The following is a 22902-nucleotide window of genomic DNA, read 5'->3' as shown; positions in this document are numbered from 1 at the left end:
CACTATTAATGGGTGAGCTGCTTATTATTAGGTGAGCTCCTTATTATTAGGCGAGCTCATTATTAGGTGAGCTCCTTATTGGGTGAGCTCATTATTGGGTGAGCGCCTTATTATTAGGTGAGCACCTTATTACGGGTGAGCTCACTATTATTGGGTGATCTCCTTATTATTAGGTGAGCTCCTTATTATTGCGTGAGCTCATTATTAGGTGAGCTCATTATTGTGTGAGCTCATTATTAGGTGAGCTCACTATAATTGGGTGAGCTCCCTATTATTGTGTGAGCTTATTATTGGTGAGCTACTTATTATTGGGTGAGCTCCTTATTATTAGGTGAGCTCCTCATTATGGGTGACATCACTATTATTGGCTGAGCTCCCTATTATTGGGTGAGCTCCTTATTGAGTGAGCTCATTATTGGGTGAGCTCCTTACTATTGAGTGAGCGCATTATTATTAGGTGAGCTCCTTATTGGGTAAGCTCATTATTATTGGGTGAGCTCCTTATTATTGGGTGAGTTCCTTATTATGGGTGAGCTCCTTATTATGGGTGAGCTCCTTATTATGGGTGAGCTCATTATTGGGTGAGCTGCTTATTATTGAGTGAGCTCATTATTACTCGGTGAGCTCCTTGTTATTGCGTGAGTTCCTTATTATTGGGTGAGCTCATTATTGGGTGAGCTCCTTATTATTGAGTGAGCGCATTATTATTAGGTGAGCTCCTTATTGGGTAAGCTCATTATTATTGGGTGAGCTCCTTATTATTGGGTGAGTTCCTTATTATGGGTGAGCTCCTTATTATGGGTGAGCTCCTTATTATGGGTGAGCTCACTATTATTGGGTGAGCTCATTATTGGGTGAGCTGCTTATTATTGAGTGAGCTCATTATTACTCGGTGAGCTCCTTGTTATTGCGTGAGTTCCTTATTATTGGGTGAGCTCATTATTGGGTGAGATCACTATTATTGGGTAAGATCCTTATTATTGGGTGAGCTCCTTATTAGGTGAGCTTATTATTGGGTGAGCTCCTTATAATTAGGTGAGCTCATTATTATTGGGTGAGCTCTTTATTATTAGGTGTGTTCATTATTGGGTGAGCTTCTTATTATTAGGTGAGCTCCTTATTATTGGGTGAGCTCATTATTATTAGGGGAACTCCTCATTATGGGTGAGATCACTATTATTGGGTGAGCTCATTATTATTGAGTGAGCTCCTTATTGTTAAGTGAACTCCTTATTATTGGGCGAGATCCTTATTATTGCGTGAGTATTTATTATTAGGTGAGCTCCTTATTATTGGGTGAGCTCCTTATTAGGTTGTATAATAATAATAATTTTATTTATATAGCGCGAACATATTCTGCAGCGCTTTACAAATTATAGAGGGGATTTGTACAGACAATAGACATTACAGCATAACAATAATTACTGTTCAAAACAGATACCAAGAGGAGTGAGGGCCCTTCTCGCAAGCTTACAAACTATGAGGAAAAAGGGGAGACGCGAGAGGTGGATGGTAACAATAGCTGTCGTTGTTCGGACCAGCCATAGTGTAAGGATCGGGTGTTCATGTAAAGCTGCATGAACCAGTTAAACTGCCTAAATATGTAACAGTACAGACACAGAGGGCTATTAACTGCATAAAGTGTATGAGAACATGATGCGAGGAACCTGATTATGGTTTAAGTTTTTTGAATGGGCCACACAGGAATAGTTAGGTTAATGTGTTGAGGCGGTAGGCCAGTCTGAACAAATGCGTTTTTAGGGCACGCTTAAAACTGTGGGGATTGGGGATAAATCGTATTAACCTGGGTAGTGCATTCCAAAGAATTGGCGAAGCACGTGAAAAGTCTTGGAGATGAAAGTGAGAGGTTTTGATTATTGAGGATGTTAACCTCAGGTCATTAGCAGAACGGAGAGCACGGGTAGGGTGGTACACTGAGACCAGGGAGGAGATGTAGGGTGGTGTTGAGCCATGGAGTGCTTTGTGGATGAGGGTAATAGTTGTGTACTGCATTCTGGAGTGGATGGGTAACCAGTGTAATGACTGGCACAAGGTAGAGGCATCGGTGTAACGGTTGGTGAGGAATATGATCCTGGCTGCAGCATTCAGGACAGATTGGAGCGGGGAGAGTTTGGTAAGAGGGAGGCCGATTAGTAGAGAGTTACAATAGTCCAGGCGAGAATGAATAAGTGAGACAGTAAGAGTTTTTGCAGAGTCAAAAGTAAGAAAAGGGCGAATTCTAGAAATGTTTTTGAGATGCAGATAAGAAGAGCGAGCCAGTGATCGGATGTGGGGGGTGAATGAAAGCTCGGAATCAAGTATGACCCCAAGGCAGCGGGCATGTTGCTTGGGAGTAATGGTGGAACCACACACGGAGATGGCAATGTCAGGCAAAGGTAGGTTAGTAGAGGGAGAGAACACGAGGAGTTCAGTTTTTGACAGGTTCAGTTTCAGATAGAGCGAGGACATGATGTTAGAGACAGCGGTAAGACAATCACTGGTGTTTTCTAAAAAGGCAGGCGTGATATCAGGAGAAGAAGTGTATAATTGGATGTCATCAGCATAGAGATGGTACTGGAAACCAAATCTACTGATTGTTTGTCCAATAGGGGCAGTATACAAAGAGAAGAGGAGGGGACCTAGGACTGCTCCTTGAGGAACCCCAACAGTAAGGGGAAATTGAGAGGAGGAGGAACCAGCAAAAGATACAGTGAAGGAGAGGTCAGAGAGATAAAAGAAGAACCAGGAGAATTGTGTCCTTGAGGCCGATGGAGCGGAGCATAGTGAGGAGGAGCAGATGATCTACAGTATCGAATGCTGCGGAGAGATCCAAGAGAATTAGCATGGAGTAGTGACAATTAGATTTAGCTGTTAGTAGGTCATTAGAGACTTTAGTGAGGGCAGTTTCAGTAGAGTGTAAAGAGGGGAAACCGGATTGTAGAGGGTCGAGAAGAGTTATCTGGGAGATAGCGGATAAGACGGGAGTGGATCAGCCATTCCAGGAGTTTAGAGATGAAAGGAAGATTAGAGACAGGTCTATAATTAGCAGCACAGTTTTGATCGAGGGATGTTTTTTTAAGTAATGGATGTATGATGGCATGCTGAAATGAGGGAAAGATACCAAAAGAGAGAGAAAGGTTGAACATTTTTGTTAGGTGAGAGGTGACAGCCGGGGAAAGGAACTGGAGGAGATGTGACGGAATTGGGTCACTGGTGCAAGTGGTTTGGCGAGAAGATGCAAGGAGCACTTCTTCTGTTACTGGTTCAAAGTCAGAGAGTGAGCTAGATGCAGTGGGGGAGGGAGGACAGTGCATGGTATGAGGGGATTGGGAGATAATTTCCTGTCGGATGTGGTCAATTTTTTCTTTGAAGTAATTGGCCAGATCGTCAGCATGGAGATCCGTGGTTGGGGCCTGAACTCTTGGGTTGAGTAGGGAATGAAAAGTGTCAGAGATGTTTAGGGTTATTGGACAGTGAGGTGATGAGGGTGTTAAAATAGGTTTGTTTGGAATGGTGAAGGACAGTGTTGTATGTTTTAAACATGAACTTATAGTGGATGAAATCTTCGGGTAGATTAGATTTCTCCACAGATGTTTGGCGCACCTGGAGCACCGCTGCAGGAAACGTGTTTGCAGCGTGTGCCACGGTTGTCGCCGTCTGTACCGAGTTGTTCTATGTATAGGAGGTGCAATTTCATCCAGGGCACTTTGCAGGGTTTCATTGAAATGCTTCAGTGCAGAATCAGGACATGAGAGGGAGGAGATAGGGGCCAATGAGGACTGCAAGTTCTTCATAAGTTTCTGGACGTTATTGGCCTGTATATTTCTATAAGTGTGGAAAGTGGAGATGACCTTAGCGGGATGGCAGTTCTTGATAGAGAATGAAAGAAGGTTGTGGTCAGAGAGGGGAGTTTGTGAAATCATCCACTGAGCAAAGCCGGGAGAAGACCAAGTCGAGGGAGTTTCTGTCTTCATGCTTTGGAGAGTTAGTATGCTGCGAGAGGCCGAAAGAGGAGGTTACAGATTAAAGGTTAGAAGCAGATGGGAAGAGGGGAAAAGCAATGGAAATGTTGAAATCACCCATGATGAGGGTGGGGATGTCACAGGAGAGAAAGTGTGGAAGCCAGGTGGCAAAATGATCCAGGAACTGATGAGAGGGGTCGAGAGGATGATACGCCACTTGCATGGAGAAGGGCATATAGAGTCTGACCGCATGGACCTCAAAGGAAGGGAAGACAAGGGAGGGTACTTGGAGGATAACTTGGAAGGTGCATTTGGGTTATACGAGCAGACCAACGCCTCAACCTGCTCTATTGTCTGATCTTGGGGTATGAGAAAAATGTAGTCCACCATATGAGAGCAGCAGCAGCGGTGGTGTCTGGCTGCTGGATCCAGGTTTCAGTAAGAGCCAGGAGGTTAAGAGAATTAGAAAGGAAGAAGTCATGGATGAAAGGGAGTTTATTACACACAGAGCGAGAAATCCAAAGGGCACAATTGAAATTGTATATTTATTTCTTGTATATAGTTGTATATTTCTTACATTTGTTGTCAGGGTCTCTTCACTACTGGGGTCTCCAAAGGGCTCATCCACCAATTTGTCTTTGTGTCTGTATGTTGGGACATTTTTTATGTTTTTTTTATAATTTGTATATAATTCAATAAAATCTAACGTTTAAACTAATTATTGTGATGATCTTTCACTGCATTCAAACAGGCAACACTCGCTTTTAAATCTGCTCTCACCTCTGTTAACCCCTTCCAGACATCTGACGGTATAGTACGTCACATGTCAGGACCCCCGCTTTGATGTGCGCTCCGGCGGTGAGCGCGCATCAAAGCCGGGACATGTCAGCTGTTTTGAACAGCTGACATGTGCCCGCAATAGGCGCAAGCAGAATCGCGATCTGCGCGCGCCTATTAACTAGTTAAATGCCGCTGTCAAACGCAGACAGCGGCATTTAACTACCGCATCCGGCCGTGTGGCCGGATATGAGCGCATCGCCGACCCCCGTCACATGATCGGGGGTCGGCGATGCTCCTCCATTGTAACCATAGAGGTCCTTGAGACCTCTATGGTTACTGATTGCCGGTGGCTGTGAGCGCCCCCCTGTGGTCGGCGCTCACAGCACACCTGCAAATCTGCTGTGTAGCAGCGATCTTATGATCACTGCTGCATAGCAGAGCCGATCGGGCTGTGCCTGCTTCTAGCCTCCCATGGAGGCTATAGAAGCATGGCAAAAGTAAAAAAAAAAAAGTTTTTAAAAATGTGAAAAAAAATAAAAAATATATAAAAGTTTAAATCACCCCCCTTTCGCCCCAATCAAAATAAATCAATTAAAAAAAAAACCCAACCTACACATATTTGGTATCGCCGCGTTCAGAATCGCCCGATCTATCAATAAAAAAAAAAGCATTAACCTGATCGCTAAATGGCGTAATGAGAAAAAAATTCGAAACGCCAGATTTACGTTTTTTTGGTCGCCACGACATTGCATTAAAATGCAATAACGGGCGATCAAAAGAACGTATCTGCACCAAAATGCTATCATTAAAAACGCCAGCTCTGCACGCAAAAAATAAGCCCTCACCTGACCCCAGATCACGAAAAATGGAGACGCTACAAGTATCGGAAAATGGCGCAATTTTGTTTTGTTTTGTTTTTTGCAAAGTTTGGAATTTTTTTTCACCACTTAGGTGAAAAATAACCTAGTCATGTTAGGTGTCTATGAACTCATAGTGACCTGGAGAATCATAATGGCAGGTCAGTTTTAGCATTTAGTGAACCTAGCAAAATAGGCAAGCAAAAAACAAGTGTGGGATTGCACTTTTTTTGCAATTTCACTGCACTTGGAATTTTTTTCCCGTTTTCTAGTACACGACATGCTAAAACCAATGATGTCGTTCAAAAGTACAACTCGTCCCGCAAAAAATAAGCCCTCACATGGCCAAATTGACGGAAAAATAAAAAAGTTATGGCTCTGGGAAGGAGGGGAGCGAAAAACGAAAACGGAAAAACGGAAAAAGCTCCGAGGGTGAAGGGGTTAAACAGGCCTACTTCACAACCCTCGTATCCTCCCTATCCTGCAACCCCAAACAGTTATTCAAAACCTTTAACCGCCCCATCACTCAACTGAGACAGCCCTGACCAAAATCACTAATGACCTACTTACAGCCAAAGCTAACTGACAATACTCTGTACTCCTTCTAGACCTGTCCTCTGCTTTTGACACAGTTGACCACTGCCTCCTACTACAGATCCTCTCCTCCTTTGGCATCAAAGACCTCGCCCCATCCTGGATCTCTTCATACCTTTCCAACCACACATTCAGCATCTCCCACTCCCACACTACCTCCTCATCCCACCCTCTCTCTGTTGGAGCCCCCAAGGCTCCTTTCTAGGACCCCTACTCTTCTCAATCTACACACTTGGCCTGGGACAACTCATGAAGTCCCATGGATTCCAGTACCACCTTTATGCTGATGACACTCAGATTTACCTTTCTGGCCCAGACGTCACCTCTCTGCTGTCCAGAATCCCGGAGTGTTTATCAGCCATATCATCCTTCTTCTCCTCTCGCTTTCTCAAACTCAATGTGGACAAATCTGAACTCATCATCTTTCCTCCATCCCACAGATCTTCCATACCTGACCTATCTATCGCAATTAACGACATCACGCTTTCCCCCGTACCGGATGTCCACTGCTTCAGAGTAACCCTTGACTCTGCTCTGTCCTTCAAACCGCACATCCAAGCTCTTTCCACGTCCTGTTGCCTCCAGCTCAAAAACATCTCCAGAATCCGTCTTTTCCTCAACCGTCAATCTACTAAAATGCTTGTGCGTGCCCTCATCATCTCCCGCCTTGACTACTGCAACATCCTTTTCTGTGGCCTCCCTGGTAACACCCTTTCACCTCTCCAGTCCATCCTTAACTCTGCTGCCCGACTAATCCATCTCTCTCCTCGCTACTTCTCCGCTTCCCCTCTCTGCAAATCTCTTCACTGGCTCCCATTCCCTCAGCGTATCCAATTCAAATTACTAATACTGACCTACAAGGCCATCCATAACCTGTCTCCTCCATATATCTCTGAACTAATCTTCCGATCTTCCCTCACGTAATCTCCGAAGACCGTTCTCTCCTCCACACTTATCTACTCCTCACCCAACCGCCTCCATGACTTCTCCCGAATATCCCCCATCCTCTGGAATTCTCTGCCCCAACACGTCCGACTATCAACCACATTCGGATCCTTCAGATGGAACCGGAAAACCCATCTCTTCAAGAAAGCCTACAGCCTGCACTGACCCCGCTGCCTCCTCACCGTTATCAGAGCTACCGCCTCACCAACACCAAAGCTCGTAAGCCCGCAAGGGCAGGGTAATCACCCCTCTGTATCAGTCTGTCATTGTTAGTTTGCTTACTCTAAGTGATATCTGTATTTTGATGTAACCCCTTCTCATGTACAGCACCATGGATTCAATGGTGTAAATAATAATAATCTTAGTTCTGGCAGAAAAAATATTTAGAATTGAGAGTCCTCAATTCTAAATATTTTTCTATCTACTGGCTAACACGGTACAAAGATATATATCTGGCACACATTCTCAATATTATAATATCTTAGTATAAAAATCTCCCTTTAAAAATAAAGACCGAATTATTTCTACGTCTTTATGTGAGTACATGTATAGTATGAGTGTGCTCAGATATCTGCTTGTTGTCGCCACTGCTATCACAAGTTGCCATTGGCTCCCCGCAGACCCATGCACACTGCCCCGGGCAGAGCCCTTCACTGCCCATTCATCCTCCTCCATACATTCTCTACACAGAACTGTATGCTCCTGACAGGACCCAGCCCACCGCCGAGCATGTGACCAATCACTGCCCTTGTTTTGCTCCGTTCTATCACTCCATTGGTTTCTGCACACATCAATCAAACCTTCTTTTCCTGACCGCCTATTTCGAATGTTCGTTCAACCAATCAGAACATTTTGATGAGATCTCAGCAGCCAATAGCAAGTAGCTGATGACGTAGCTGAAGTTTCGCGGCAAAAAAGGAATTGGCGCGCAAATGGGCGAGAGCTGGGAGATCCGGGGATCAGCTGGGGGGAGACAACAATAGCGATCCCAGGACCACAGACTGCGGGCACGACCCCCGATCCCCCCGGCACGGAGACCCCGTCTGTGTGAGGCACGGCTGACACTTCAGAGGATGGCGATGTCCCGGCAGTGAGACACGGACTGGCCTAGCAGTGCGGGGACCTGAAGACCAGATGCGGATCGGCCGGTTTCTCCTCCTGCGGTTTTTAGCCCTTGGAGCATAGATGTGGGCTCTGGTCGGTGGCTGTGACATGACTGACCATTGTGTGTGCTGAGTCCCTGCCCCCTTTGTTGCTGTAGGCATGGTTCCTAGTGCCCCTTGTATTAGCTGGTGCCGGATTGTTTCTCTCCCCTCGGATCCCTTTAACTCCGTGGGTTATTGTTGTGATTGGCCCTGATGGCCCTTTAATCGTCCCAGTTGTGGCCCCTCCGTCCAGAGTTGGCATGGTTACAGGCAGTCATGTATGGGGACTGTGCTCTGTGACATTGGCTGGAGGACCACCATTGTGCCTGTAACCACAGAGGGGTCAATGAAGGGCTCCGGCGTCCCCTCTCCCGAGTCCAGGTGATGTGGATTCTGCCCGGTGACCTTGGGTCAGGTTGGTCGTCCGCCCTTGGGTCGAGGTTCCTTCTGTAGACTTGGCTTTAGTCGTGGACATGGAAGTAGGGCTTGGTGGCAACCTGAGGGAGTAACCCCTCTGATCATGTCCCAGGACTTTGGGGTCACTTACGGCTGCATTGATGGAGAGCTAGGGGCACTTTGGGAAGCCGGTGGCACCATCCATGTGGCGGAGCAGCAGATCGTCATTATATCCACCCCAGATGTGCCAGGAGAGGGACCCACAAACTCCGGCCTCAGCGAGGCCGAGCTGATGCTCTTCACCACCCCACAAGGACCGAGCCCAGGAATTGCGGGACAGAAGCCCACCCTTGGACGTCCTCCGGTAATCCCCCTTATTTTGTTTTTTTTCCTTGAAACCTTTATCTAGAGAGGGCTCTTATAAACTTTAGGGGCTTGTTTTTGGGGTGTTCCTTACTTCTCCGGCTCTAGTAATACACAAGTGTAATATGGGATGGGACCCTTGGCTGTGTGACGATGGCTGCGGAGGTCATCACGTCTGCCTACCTACAGTGATACCCCTATAGTTTGCCATTCAGGAGTTTGGTAAAGCTGGGTGACTGCCGCTATGGCCGGCATTCACCACAGGATGACATGTAGATGTGAGGAGTGATGTCCTGTTGGAAGCGCCATATTGTGGCCACAATGGCCGGACCCTCGCTGTAAGTGTACACTGCAGGGATGTCGGGGCCCGAGGACGCTCCGCTGTCTGGCAGTGGGTAGGGTTACCACGTCAGATCTGGGCCTGGTCTTATCTATCAGCTGCAGCCGCACTTTAGCAGAGTTAAAGGGTCAAGTTTGACATGTGAAGGCTGCGAACAATCTCCACCATCTAGTCATCTGCCCCCTATTGCCGGGCTGTGTGTGGGCGATGGGCACACTGCACAGGGGAATATATACAGCCTGGCCTGTGTGTGGCTACCTGCGGCAGGAGCGTTCCCAGCACACTACATGTCTTTATTACCATAACGAAGCAGTACGTGTCATTCCTGTAAGGCCGAGTTCACACACGCACACATTTGGCAGTGTACTGGATTCCAGCTTCTTACTAGCCTGGTCCTGGTTTTCCCCGTAACTGATGGAGGTTTCCAAGGCCCTAGCATTAGTCCGTGACTTACAGGCCGCACAGGGATCTGTGTACGGTCTGTTTGTTTCCCCTTTTTGCTCCACAAATCTGACCAATCTCTTGACTGCCACCATCTATATACAATACACCTGACACTGAATAAGGTCCATATACTACAACAGGTCTGTGTTTTATCCACAAAAAAAGCCGTACACAAGCCTCAGCCACGTGAATGGGGCCCACGTCTGTTCCGCAGTATAATCATATTGTGGCAGTAAACCTGACCTGACCTGTAATGCCAGTCACACCACAGATTGTGGAGGAAAGCAGCCATGTTTCTCTCATCTACAACCCATTTACCATCCAGCGACGCATGAAATATGTGAGACTACGTTAGATTGAGCAGAGATTTGTCTCACTTTCTGTTATCTGATGGGCGAGCGCGCGCGGTCTGTCTCCCCTCAGACTGGGTTTCACATGTCTGTAATGTGATGCATCTCCCTCTGGCAGAGAAATACTTGTTTCTCCACATCTAGCAGACGCTCCCCTACACGTATGGGATAGGTTGGTGTCAGGCTCACCCACGCTCCTGACATGGGCTGTGGTGGGGAAATTCACTCAGCAGATGTGACCCAAGGTGCGGCTTCAGGAGAGGCAGACATGTACTAGCCATGGCCTGCTCTGAGGAAGCAAGGCAGCACTAAGCTGTCATTGCTCTACCGCTGAAATATGCACCCTCCCAATTGCCAGTCTTAAAGTTATACATAAGGGATCACTTCCCGACTGCCGGGACCCCCACCGATTCCGAAAACATGGGTTCCGAAGGGTTCTGTGTGAATGGAGTGGTGGTCAAGAGTGTGGACTGCTGCTCCATTCATTCTTAATGGGTGTGCCGGAGAGGGCCAAGAGCTGCCCTCAGTTTGTCTTCAGGACTCCCAGGAGAATGAATGTTGTGGCACTGATCATGATTGACCGCTGCCGTCAGAATCAGGGCTGATTGGAAAGTTTATTCTTTATCTAATGGATGGGGGATAACTTCCAAACGTAATACCCCTTTGAAGGAGAGTACTTAGCACACGTTTTTTGCAGTTTTCTGTACACAACAGACCGCCCACAAACCGATAAGTTAATAGGCCACATCACATGAGCGATTTCTTACAGGCACAGTGGGTCTGGGTGGGGAAGAATCCCAGCAATTTATTCTCTCTCTGTTCTTGGTAGAGGTCTCTGTTTAAAAATGTGCCAAATGGCATATCACGGGCACCCATCCGCAACACATATCGGGTGCATGGATCTAAGCATGGCTGCAGTCACCCTCACAGTTTCCAGATGCTTGGGTACACCTATCATTAGCAAGCTGTGGCTTGGGGGGGGGGGGGGGGGTCTCTACTGGACGGGCGTGTGGCTTTTGTTGGGAGGGGGGAGCCGGATGGGCACGTGGATTTTGTTGGGAGGGGGGAGCCGGATGGGCGCGTGGATTTTGTTGGGAGGGGGGAGCCGGACGGGCGCGTGGCTTTTGTTGGGAGGGGGGAGCCGGAAGGGCGCGTGGCTTCGGAGAGCCGGACGGGCGTGGCTTCTGAATGTGGACCACTACTTTAGCTTAATACCACGTTACAGGGCTACTGTCCCTTTATTTTTTTGCAAGTATAATCCCATAATGTTTGGCCCTGCACAGATCCTCATGGCGGCATTCCGAATCCCACAGGGCTCTCCATGCTGTACGTGGCTGGCTTATGGTGTGCAATGTTCCCTTGTAAGGCTCGGTTTGCATGTCCATGTGGACCTTTCCCTTAGTCTATTCTGGTGCAACAGTTATGTGGATGGAGTCAGAGGGGCCGCATTGATTATTGGGTCTGTTTGGTATCTGAATGCAGAATTTTTTCTAATGTTCTAAAAAAACAGAACCTAGATAGACTTTGTAATAATCAATGGAGGCCCATCTGCTTCTGTTTGCTTAAAGGGCATCTGTCACCAGGTTTTTGCTACCACATCTGAGAGCAGCATGATGTAGTGCAGAGACCCTGATTCCAGGCACGTGCTACTGGGCTGCTTGCTGTCATTTTGATAAAATCCCCATTTTATCTGCTGCAGATTTACCAGTGCTGAGCTCTGCATAACCCCGCCAACACCACAGTTGTTGATTTGTGTACTATACATGGGCAGAAAGCTGGCACAGTGGTGGGGGCGGCACTATACAGAGCTCATGAATATGCAGGACTACCTTTCAGCAGGTTTACTAGTCCTCTAGTGATGATCTCTTGTTGATAAAAACCTTTCCGTGTTCCCTTTTTAAATGCCTGGTCTTCTTTGTTTGTTTTTTTCAGGTGAAGAGAAAACTGGATTTGGAGGCCGGACACCGGTATATTCCACAAGGACTTCAGACACCACGTGGGAAGGCGAGAAATCCCGCTAGAGGTTCGCACATTGCATTGCAGTTGCTGGACGCCGCACTCGAGCTATTGCAAGCCAGTCTGCTTATTTTGAGCTCCGATCTATTATATGCTGTTTTATAAAAGTCTCCTTTACTTACTTCCCCTTTAGAGTTGGATATGTAATTTATGTTTTGGATCTATAGTCCTTATTCATCAGCACGATTTATCCTTGGCCAATAATAATTACTATAATATTTTAATTCCTGAGTGTAATTCTTGCTCTGTCATGTTTATTTTTTTTTTTCTAGGCGTGAAGTCTCCAGGAGAGAGATCACGTTATGAGACATCTTTGAACCTTACAACCAAGAGGTTTCTGGAGCTTCTCAGCAAGTCTGCGGATGGAGTGGTGGACTTAAACTGGGCCGCCCAGGTCCTGAATGTGCAAAAGAGGCGGATCTATGACATCACCAATGTGCTGGAAGGGATCCACCTGATCACTAAAAAATCTAAAAACCACATCCAATGGCTGTGAGTGAATCTCCAACTGATAATCAGGGACGACTTTCAGAAAGACATGTTCCTACGACATGTGCCTCTGCCTTCTGTCCGTGCCTCTCCGTTATTTCGTAAGGGTACTTTAACATTGCGTTTAGGGGTACCCTTGGTGGCCCTGTCGGGGCATGTGTCCGAACCCTGCGCAAAACTGGATTCAGACATATGTGCTGAAAGAGACGATGACTAATGGTGGCGGCAGAGCCAACGTGCGCTCTGAGGTGCTTCATGTTCAGGAACGTAAGCCTACTGGAGATGGACGCTCTGACGCAGTCTACTACATGTGAGTGTCCGCCTCGGTTAAGTGTAGACTCCCGAAAATGATGCACGTCACAGCGCACGTTCGTTCTGCCGCCACCATTAGTCATGGACCCATCAGCCCATATGTCCAAATCCTGTTTTACGGGGAGTTGAGATGTTTTCCCCCCGTCAGGGCGACCGAGTGTGTCCCTAAACGCAATGTGAAAGCACCCTATGGATCCAATTTCTTGGCTGTGTCTGGTCAGCAGTCTCCATAGATAAGATTTCTAAAAAGACTTTGGTTTCCAACATTTTGCCAGTTGTGGTAATATTTCTTTGGCTACTGTGGGGAGGGCTAATTTCATTAGATCTCTGAATGACCTATCTGTACTCTTCTCTTTGTAGCGGGAACAGATCGGTGGTGGAGTCCAGCAGTAGATGCCAGATGTTGGAGAAAGATTGTCAGGATCTTGTGGCAGCGGAGCAGCAGTTAGATGAATTGCTTCACATGTGCACCACACAGCTGAAGCTGCTCACCGAGGAGTCCGAGAGCCAACAATATCCTTTCTGTAGTCTTAGAACAATGGAGATCTGGAAAGATTGGAGACTGTATCATTCTGAGTTTTCAGATATTAACTTATTTTAGAATAGCTGTTTTAAGATAACCGGTAAGTGCGTCATTGATTGTAGCTAGTGATGAGCGAACGTGCTGGGATAAGGTGTTATCGGAGCATTCTCGGGTGCTATGAGTGTCTTTGGCGTGCTCAAATAATATGTTTGAGTCCTTGAGGCTGCATGTCTCACGGCTGTTCGACAGTCACAACACGTCTAAGGATTACCTAACAGGTATGAGTCAGACTTATTATTCGAGCACTCTGAAGACACTGTTGGCACTCAAGCATGCTCAGATAACACCTTATTCAAGCACGTTTGATCGTCACTAATTGGAACCCAACTCACACAATCCACCGAATGAAGGGGGCAATACTGCTTAAAGGGAATCAGTCATGTAAAAAACAAAAAAAAACAAAACGTTTTACCAGTAGATATGTGAGTAATACTGTTCTAAACCTGCCTGCACTGAGAGCCCTGCTGGGAGGAAATTAACTTTATTCCTCTGGGAAGGCTCTGGCTTTCAGTGATGGGGGCCTTGCGTGACTTCTGTCACTGAAACCCCGGCACTGACTGACAGCTAGCTTGGCACTTATACTCTGCTGAGCTGGATGTCAGTCAGTGCCGGGGATGCGGTTACAGCTGCCACTCACTACCATGGTGGCACCACCCTTATGACTGGAAGTCAAGCATCGCCAGCAAGAATAACGTTAATTTCCTTACGGCAGCGGGGCTCTCAGTGCAGACACCAGGCAGCTTCAGAGCAGATTAACCCTATAGCTCCAGATTAATGGCATTTTTTTTTACATGTCCGATTCCCTTTAAGTAAACGCTCTTTCACTTAATAGGAATCTGTAAGCTGATTCATGCTCCCTAGATCACACTTGTTGCAGCCACGTGGCTTATCCTGAAACACGAAAACATTGAAAAGCCAGCCTAGGTGAGTGTGTGTCTCGGATGACAAGACCATGGCAAGGCTCAGTCCACTCCTTCTTGTCCCGCTCTCCTAGATGGACACCCTTCACCCTGTACACATAGCGACAGATCCTTCAAGGAGAAGCTGCCGAGGACATGTCTCCGACTAGTTATCCATGATGGCTGCATAGTCCATGGCGGCTTTTAAAACACATCTTCTCGCCATAGCGTTTCAGGATGAGCCACATACACGGCTGCAGTAATGCAGCGTCTTCCTGATTCATGCTGCTATTAGTTTGGGGAGCATGAATCAGCTGACGTGTTCCCTTTCATGTTTATCCAGGCACAGTGCGTTGGTGGGCTCCTGTGATCACACTGATGGCACATATTTAGGAGTAATCTATTGTTATCCCTTGAAAACTCCTATAAAGTTTTTGCATTGCTTGATTATATTCTGCAGAATGTTGCAGTATACATGTAATTACTTGGTGCCGCCATACTTGAAAGATTGACTAAAACCTTTCTTTTTGTAAGCATTGACTTTCCTTAACTGATGGCACATTGGGATATGTAACTTGCCAGGATCTTCGTAGCATCGCTGACCCCTCAGAGCGCATGTTGATGGTGATTAAAGCTCCTCCAGAAACACAGATGCAAGTTTCTGATCCCACAGAGGTAAGCAGGAGTCTGACAGGCCAAAACCTGGGAGGTATGGAAAGTAGAAGTGCCTTCATAAAGGCTTTCAGGCCGCCCTAATGTTGCTTCATTGTCTTCATAGAGCCCTTTAGTGTCAATGGAAGTATTTTTCAGTCCAGACACTGTGACACCAAAATGCAGCTATACTCTGTCTGATTCCTAAAAAATAAGTGTTTTGCTTGGTCCTGCCATTGAGAAGTTTTGAGTTGTGCCGAACTTTATTGTGGAAGTGAAATGGGTTTTATAGTCAGTGCTGTAGACAGGTGTATTTTAAAATGCAAATTTTCTGGGACGTTAGAGAATTATTTCCAGTTTGTATGGTTTCTTTATTTTTTCTTCTCACTGTAGGGTCTGCAGATTTCTCTTAAAAGTACCTGTGGACCCATTGATGTGTTCCTCTGCCCAGATGACACTTCAGGGGTTTGCAGTCCTGTCAAAACTCCGACCAAAGGTACAAATTCTTCTGACAACTCGCCAAGCAAACAGAGCGGGAATGAGTCCACAGTTCTGGAATCTTCTCAGGATATTGGCATAGGCCTGCTTTCTTGTGACCAAGGTGAGGATCCTGCTCTTCTAGGTGGACAAGTAATCTATAGTCTCCTAAGTGATGTACATGTTCCTATGCAGACATGATTCATTTTTCTGTGAAACCGTACATGTCTGTATCTGCACCACACATGTCCTTTTGTGTTATCGGTGTGTGAGAATGTGAAGCATGCTTGAGTAAGTAGATGTAAATTATGCGATGAGAAAAGACTTGTATATTCTAGTCCAACTTTGGAGGCAAGTGATATATTCCAGTAGAAAAAGTGCTGGTCATCACCAATGTGTGCCTCCGAGGTGACAATGCTGCTCTGTCCAAGTCCTTCAGTGCCCATCATAGCCACCTCCTGTCTGCTGGGCTTTTATATTTTGCTGGAAAGAATTTGGGTCCTCTCTAAGGCTACGTTCACATTTGCGTTGTGCGCCGCAGCGTCGGCGCCGCAGCGCACAACGCAAACAAAAACGCAGCAAAACGCATGCACAACGCTGCGTTTTGCGCCACATGCGTCCTTTTTTTAATTTAATTTGGACGCAGCAAAAATGCAACTTGCTGCGTCCTCTGCGCCCGGACGCGGGCGCCGCAGCGACGCATGTGGCGCAAAACGCAAGTGCGACGCATGTCCATGCGCCCCCATGTTAAATATAGGGGCGCATGACGCATGCGGCGCCCGCCGCTAATGTGAACGTAGCCTAAAGGATTCGTTAGGCAGTGATCACAGTGGGACTCATAAAGGTGATGGGCTTTATGCGCATGGAAAATACTGACGTAGACATTCGCTTGTGTGAAATCTTAAGTACCCCAGGGCCAAACTCTGTGAACATGTGTATCGTGGGTTTTGTATATTGCAGAATCTGTTCCTTTATGGAAGGGTTTACTTATGGCTGTCACTGGATTTATGACCTTTCTGTGTAGTAATGTTCATAGCTTACATTCTTCCTCTGGGGTGGTGCATAAAGATTGAATGGAATGAGCGTTGTATTCCCCAGTGTGTAACCTTTTAGTTTATCTTATTTTTTTGGCTATAACTGGTGGTTTTTAATGTATATTTTTTTGATTCCAGAGTCACTGCTATCACCGGAGACAGATCTCCCCTTGGGTTACTCCGCAGAAGACCTTCACCTGTCCCCGGTCACTGATGGTGTCCTGCCTGATTTTCTCCCTGACGAGTTCATCAGTCTGTCTCCTCCTCTCTCTCACGAGTACCACTTTGGGCTGGAGAACAGCGAGGGTGTAAGCGAACTCTTTGACTGTGATTTTGGTGACCTGACATCTCTGGATTTATGCAGTGAATACTGAAGCAGCCTTCACATTTAGCAAGAAGAGCACCTGTTTCCTCCCCTGCATTAACCTGTACTGGTTGCACTATGTGATCTGTCTGTGAAGATTAAGGGTGCTACCATTGGCTTACTGTGGATGGGTAGAATTTTGGCCACTTGTCCAGCTGCAACATGTCGTGCACCCTAATGCTTTTTCCCCGTAAATTGCTTATACATAATGAGCAAGTAAATCAGCACTTATAACTAATTTTTGAAGGTGCGCACCAGTAGCACAATCATAGCACTTGCATTGAGCTGTTGAAGACCTAAGCATGGATGTACCAGACCCTGAGTAATGTAACCATAAGTATCCCGCATACACCACGTGACTCTGAAGTTGTGTTTTTATGCTGATTCTTAAAGACTTGTGCAGACCCAGGAACATTCAGCGCTGGCTTTTCGAGCTGCTCAATAGTTTGTGAAATGATGAACTCCACATAAACTGACCTGCTGGTTACTGGGGGCGCTTTATGTCCATCTGCTTTAATCGTTCCTTAATGTCTCCAGCGTTCTGATTTGTTTCATCATAATTTATTTAATTATAAAGCTATTTGTTAATAGTCGGTAGCAGAAGAATTAGATTTTTCCTTCCCCATCAAGGTGACACCAACGAGAAGCTTTCTCTAGGGAACAGCCACTTCTGTTGGAAGAAGCGTGCATAGGGAATATAGTGGGCTAAAGCAAAGTTTTCCGCTATGGTGACAGCACTCAATATTGTACATAGTAAGGGTATGCCTCCTATTGATTCATGTTGCCAACACTGTACAGTTCAGTCCTATGTTACAGTATGAATGCTGGTGCCTTGACTTATGCAGAATTGGTCATCTTTTAACTTTCGTCTTAGGCTCTGTCCACATCTGCGCTGTGGGTTCTGGTATACGCAGTGTCTGATGGTCCATATTGACTTGCACTGGGGTCCATTGTTTTTGTAGGAAAAACAATGCTGCATGCCTCGCTAATTTTCCTATCACAACCTACGGAATTGGAGTCTCCGAAGCAGATGGCGATTAACCCACTGACTTCTGGACTATTTGTGTGAAAAGTCATTGTTCACAGCAATCAAATTACTGGAAAATGATTTTTTTTTTTTTTTTATACTTGAGGCCTATTCTACAAAAATTAAAACAAAGAAAATGCAGGAAACAACTTTGGTCCTGTCCTAAGGATACTTTCCTGATGTACATAAAAACCTGAGGGTGCAAGGTATTCTGCACTTAACTTTCCTCTAGACCCTCTCTAAGCAGTATTTATAAGTGTGTTTTTTCTACCTTCCTTCCCTCCCTGACCCTTTAGGAGAGCACTTTGTCATGGATGTTTGCTTAGAACGGACATGACCAATGTGTTGGTAAATATCTCTGCTTAAGTTATCTGTAAATCGTTTTGCAATAAAGAGATTTTCAGCTGAACGTTGTTTCCAGTGTGAGAAGTTAAATCTAAATGTATATCCACATATAATGGGCCCTCGTTCCAGGCTCTTTGTAAGAGATCTTACTGGACAATATCTGGTTTAATCAGATTTCCGAAGCAATGGCACTGTTGACTTGATGAAATTTCTTTGCACAATTTTCCCTTCACCATGATAGCACCGCACACAGAGTATTCGCCCACAGGAACAGGAAACCTACCTAAATAAAAGGGACCCTACCTCTATACCTCCCCAGTATGGTTTCCTGTTACAGGAAGGGGTTACCTACGGTGCCGGTGAAGATTACTTGGGGATATTTCTCCCAGTAGAGGGAAGGGGCACTGATCTCCGGAGGACCACTCCAACCGGAGCACTTGGGGATATTGATAGGTCGCTTCTTGATTTGTAAGTTGGGGTAGAAAGGAGTGAGTTTGAGAAAAAAATGGCGCTGGGTTACCGATGGCACATGCGTGGCCCAGCTGCTTCCAGGTCGGAGGTGAAGCTGGAGATGACAGTGGGGCAGCGCCGGCACGTTCATTGAGCGGCCACTTCCTGGTTTGGAAAATAAGCTGCCAGAATACACTGCAAACACAGGCACCCATAGCTCCTCCTACACCTGCTCACATGAAAGGATTGGAGGTGTGGATCCCTTTGCAAGTGTTCAACATGTGCTTGGAAATGGACAGGGTGAATCCACCTACTGATTGTTGTTATTACTAGTGTTGATCAAATAGCTTTGGCTAATCCCTTATTCGAATAGCTATAGTGCTTACCGAATAGCTGCATCGGGAATCTGAATACCTGGAGCGCTCCCAATAATCAGGTGTCTGGCGCCACAGCTGCATGTGTTGCGGCTGTGTGACAGTCACAGCACATGCATGGAGAGCCTGTTTGTTGGGCTCTCCATGCATGTGTTGTGACTGTCACACAGCCGTAACACATGCAGCGGGAACGCTCCAGGTATCCAGGTTCGCAAGGCAACTTTTACCCTTCGCCACGACAGCACCCCACATAAGAGAGAGGAATCCACCCATAGGAACAGGAAACCTACAGAATAACAGGAGGCGGTCCCCTCTCCTCCTTAGTTTAGGTTTCCTGTTCCTATAGGAATCCGAAGTACCTGCAGTCCAGGAGGATTCCTGGACCATGCACCCGCCTAAGTCGGTTCTGAGGGAACGTCAGGGGCTGCGGTTCCAGAAGCAGCGGCGGGGGAGCCCCTGCTTGCAGCCTCCCCCTTAGTCTGGTCAGCCATCCATGGTCCGGGTCCGGTCACCGCTGGTCCGCCCGGCTCCATGAGGGTGCACGTGCTGCAGCGGCCGGCTTAATATCTCCGGCCGCCGCATGGTGAGAGAGAGCGGCGCGTCTAACCCGAAAGTCGCCGGAGCACTTCCGGGTTGGGTCCGGGGAGGCAGGAGATTCGGCGCCAGATTCAAAAGCGGCGCTGACGTCGGACCAGTGTGTGTGTGAGTATGGCTTCACCGGCCGACGAAGCGTACCTGCCTGCAGCAGAGCAGCGTTCTCCCAGTAAAGAGAGAAGCGCTAGGACCAGCACTAAGAGTGGTGGTCGGCCTCCAGAGAAGAGATCTACCACCAAACAAAAGGATCACTTGCCAAAAAATCTACCTCCAGAACCGGTACCTGTCAGCTTCACTGGGTGAGTTTTTAAAAAAGCCTCTTCCTATATGCTGATATATGTTCCTCCTGTATCCCCTTCCTCTAGACTAAGAAAAGGACACACAAGTCCAAGCACAAGGAATGTGCCTTATGTACGCAGCCCCTTCCGGATTCTTATACTAAAAGGTTGTGCTCAGAATGTATTATGCTAACCTTACGGCAGGAGAATATAATGACTCCATCTGGTGTTAGAGCCATAATCCGGGAAGAAATGCAGGGTTTGGCGCATACAAGTAGCACCAGTACCCGCCAACTAAGCAGGTCCCGATATCCAGCAAGCTCAGAATCAGAGGATGTACATAGATCCTCGGATGAATCTGGATCCCAGCCGAGTTCATCCGAGAATGAAGGGGGGCTTTGTCTACCTAACACCAGTATAGACAACTTGGTAAAATCTGTCAGAAGCACGATGGAGTGCCCAGACGAGAAAGGGAAAAAATCGTCTCAAGACATCATGTTTGCGGGGTTAGGACAGAAAAAATGTAGATCCTTCCCCGTCATACCCACTATTAAAGACCTAATTAAAAAAGAATGGGATAAGCAGAATACAAGGGGTTTTCTACCAGGCATTCAAGGCCAGTTATTTTACCCTTCGCCACGACAGCACCCCACATGAGAGAGAGAGGGATCTGCCCATAGGAACAGGAAACCTACAGAATAAAAGGAGGCGGTCCCCTCTCCTCCTCAGTTTAGGTTTCCTGTTTCTATGGGAACCCGAAGTACCTGCAGTCCAAAAGGATTCCTGGGCCATGCACCCGCCTGCGTCGGTCTCTGGTGGAACGGCAGGGGCTGCGGTACCAGAGGCAGCGGCGGGGGAGCCACTGTTTGCAGCCTCCCCCCTCGTCTGATCATCGCCATGGTCCGGGTTCGGTGCCGCTGGGCCGCCCGGATCCATGAGGACGCGCGCGCTCAGCGGCCGGCTTCTTATCCAGTAGCCGCCGCATGGTAAGGAGGAGCGGCGCGTCTAACCCGGAAGCCGCTGGAGCACTCCCGGGTTGGGTCCGGGGAGGCAGGAGATTCGGCGCCAGATTTAAAAGTGCAGCGCTAGCGTCGGTCGGTGTGTGTAAGTATGGCTTCACCGGCCGATGTAGCGCACTTGTCTGCAACAGAGCAGTCTCCCAGTAAGGAGACAAGCGCCAGGAGCAGCACCAAAAGTGGAGATCGATCCCAGGAAAAGCGATCTGCCACCAAACAGAAAGGTCTTTCAGCTAAGAATCCGCCTCCAGAACCGGTACCTGTCAGCTTCACTGGGTGAGTTTTAAAAGAGTCTCTTCCCATATGCTGATATATGTTCCTCCTATATCCCCTTCCTCTAGACTAAGAAAAGGACACATAAAACCAAACACAGAGAATGTGCCTTATGTTTGCAACCCCTCCCGGACTCATATACTAAGAGGTTATGTGCAGAGTGCATCATATTGACCTTACGGCAAGAAAACGTAATGACTCCGTCTGACGTTAGAGCCATAATTCGTGAAGAGATGCAAGGTCTGGCCCATACAAGTAGCACCAGTACCCGTCAGCCTAGCAGGTCCCGATCTCCAGTAAGCTCGGAGTCAGAGGTAGTACAAAAATCCTCTGATGAAGAGGAGTCCCAGCCAAGTTCATCGGAATATGAAGGAGGGCTTTGTCTACCAAATAGTAGTGTAGACAATTTAATTAAAGCCGTCAGGAGCACGATGGGGTGCCCAGATGAGAAGGGAAAGAAGTCAGCGCAGGACATCATGTTCGCGGGGTTAGGACAAAGAAAACGAAGGTCCTTCCCCGCCATACCCACAATTAAGGAGCTGGTTAAAAAAGAGTGGGAGAAACAACATACAAGAGGATTCTTGCCATCCTCTGCTAAAAGACGCTACCCCTTCAGTGACGAAGAACTTAATTCCTGGCAAAAGATACCAAAAGTTGATGCGGCAGTGGCTTCAACTTCTAAACAGTCGGTCTTGCCTGTGGAGGACTCAGGGACTCTAACTGATCCGTTAGACAGAAAAGCAGAAGCCTTACTTAAGAGGTCATGGGAGGCTAATACGGGGGCATTCAGACCAGCCATCTCTAGCACCTGTACTGCAAGGTCACTGCTAGTATGGACAGAGCAGCTGGAGGAACAAATTAGGAGTGGAGCTTCGAGAAATACAATTCTGTCGAAAATCCCTCTAATGAAAGATGCAGTAGCATTTCTAGCCGATGCGTCGGTGGATTCGCTACGTCTAACAGCCAGGTCAGCCGGCCTAGTAAACACAGCCCGGCGAGCACTCTGGTTGAAAAATTGGAAAGGGGACGCACAGGCCAAGGCAAAACTTTGTGCGATCCCCTGCCAGGGTGAGTTCCTATTTGGGAAAACTCTGGACGAGCTCTTAAATAAGGCAGGAGAGCGGAAGAAAGGCTTCCCTAACCAGTACCTTCCCTCTTACAGGAGAGCTTTCAGGAGGCGCCCCTTCACCAGGAACAAACCTACTGAACAAAGGGAGCGTTGGGAAGCAAAGGATCCAAAACAAAGAGGTGCTCTGTTTTCCGGATCCTATAACCAAAAACGTAATAAGTACCGTTAATTATGAAGTGGGCGGTAGATTGAAATATTTCTTTGCTAAATGGAAGTTGATAACATCTAGTCCTTGGATTCTGGACATTATTGGAAACGGATTGAGATTAGAATTTGATAGGATCCCTTGGGATTCTTTTATTGTAACATCTCCAAGAGGTCAACAACAACAAGAAGCTCTGGAATCAGAGATCCTGTCGCTTCTATCTAAAAAAGTATTGATAGAGGTTCCCCGAGATCAAGAAGGGAGGGGTTC

The 22902-nt window shown here is 47.1% G+C and overlaps 1 protein-coding gene across 1 annotated transcript; it reads left to right on the top strand.

Moving 5' to 3' along the window:
* Positions 1-8038: 8038 nt before the first annotated feature.
* Positions 8039-18437, top strand: E2F1 (E2F transcription factor 1). The gene is made up of 7 exons (XM_077251954.1): positions 8039-9043; positions 12109-12199; positions 12465-12684; positions 13354-13506; positions 15036-15150; positions 15520-15727; positions 16776-18437. Exons 1-7 carry the CDS (start codon positions 8804-8806, stop codon positions 17009-17011), a joined length of 1263 nt encoding a protein of 420 aa, XP_077108069.1. The 5' UTR covers positions 8039-8803; the 3' UTR covers positions 17012-18437.
* Positions 18438-22902: the final 4465 nt, after the last annotated feature.

Source organism: Ranitomeya variabilis, chromosome 4, assembly GCF_051348905.1.
Source record: "Ranitomeya variabilis isolate aRanVar5 chromosome 4, aRanVar5.hap1, whole genome shotgun sequence".
Taxonomy (NCBI): Eukaryota; Metazoa; Chordata; class Amphibia; order Anura; family Dendrobatidae; genus Ranitomeya; species Ranitomeya variabilis.
This window is presented reverse-complemented; position numbering and strand designations above follow the sequence as displayed.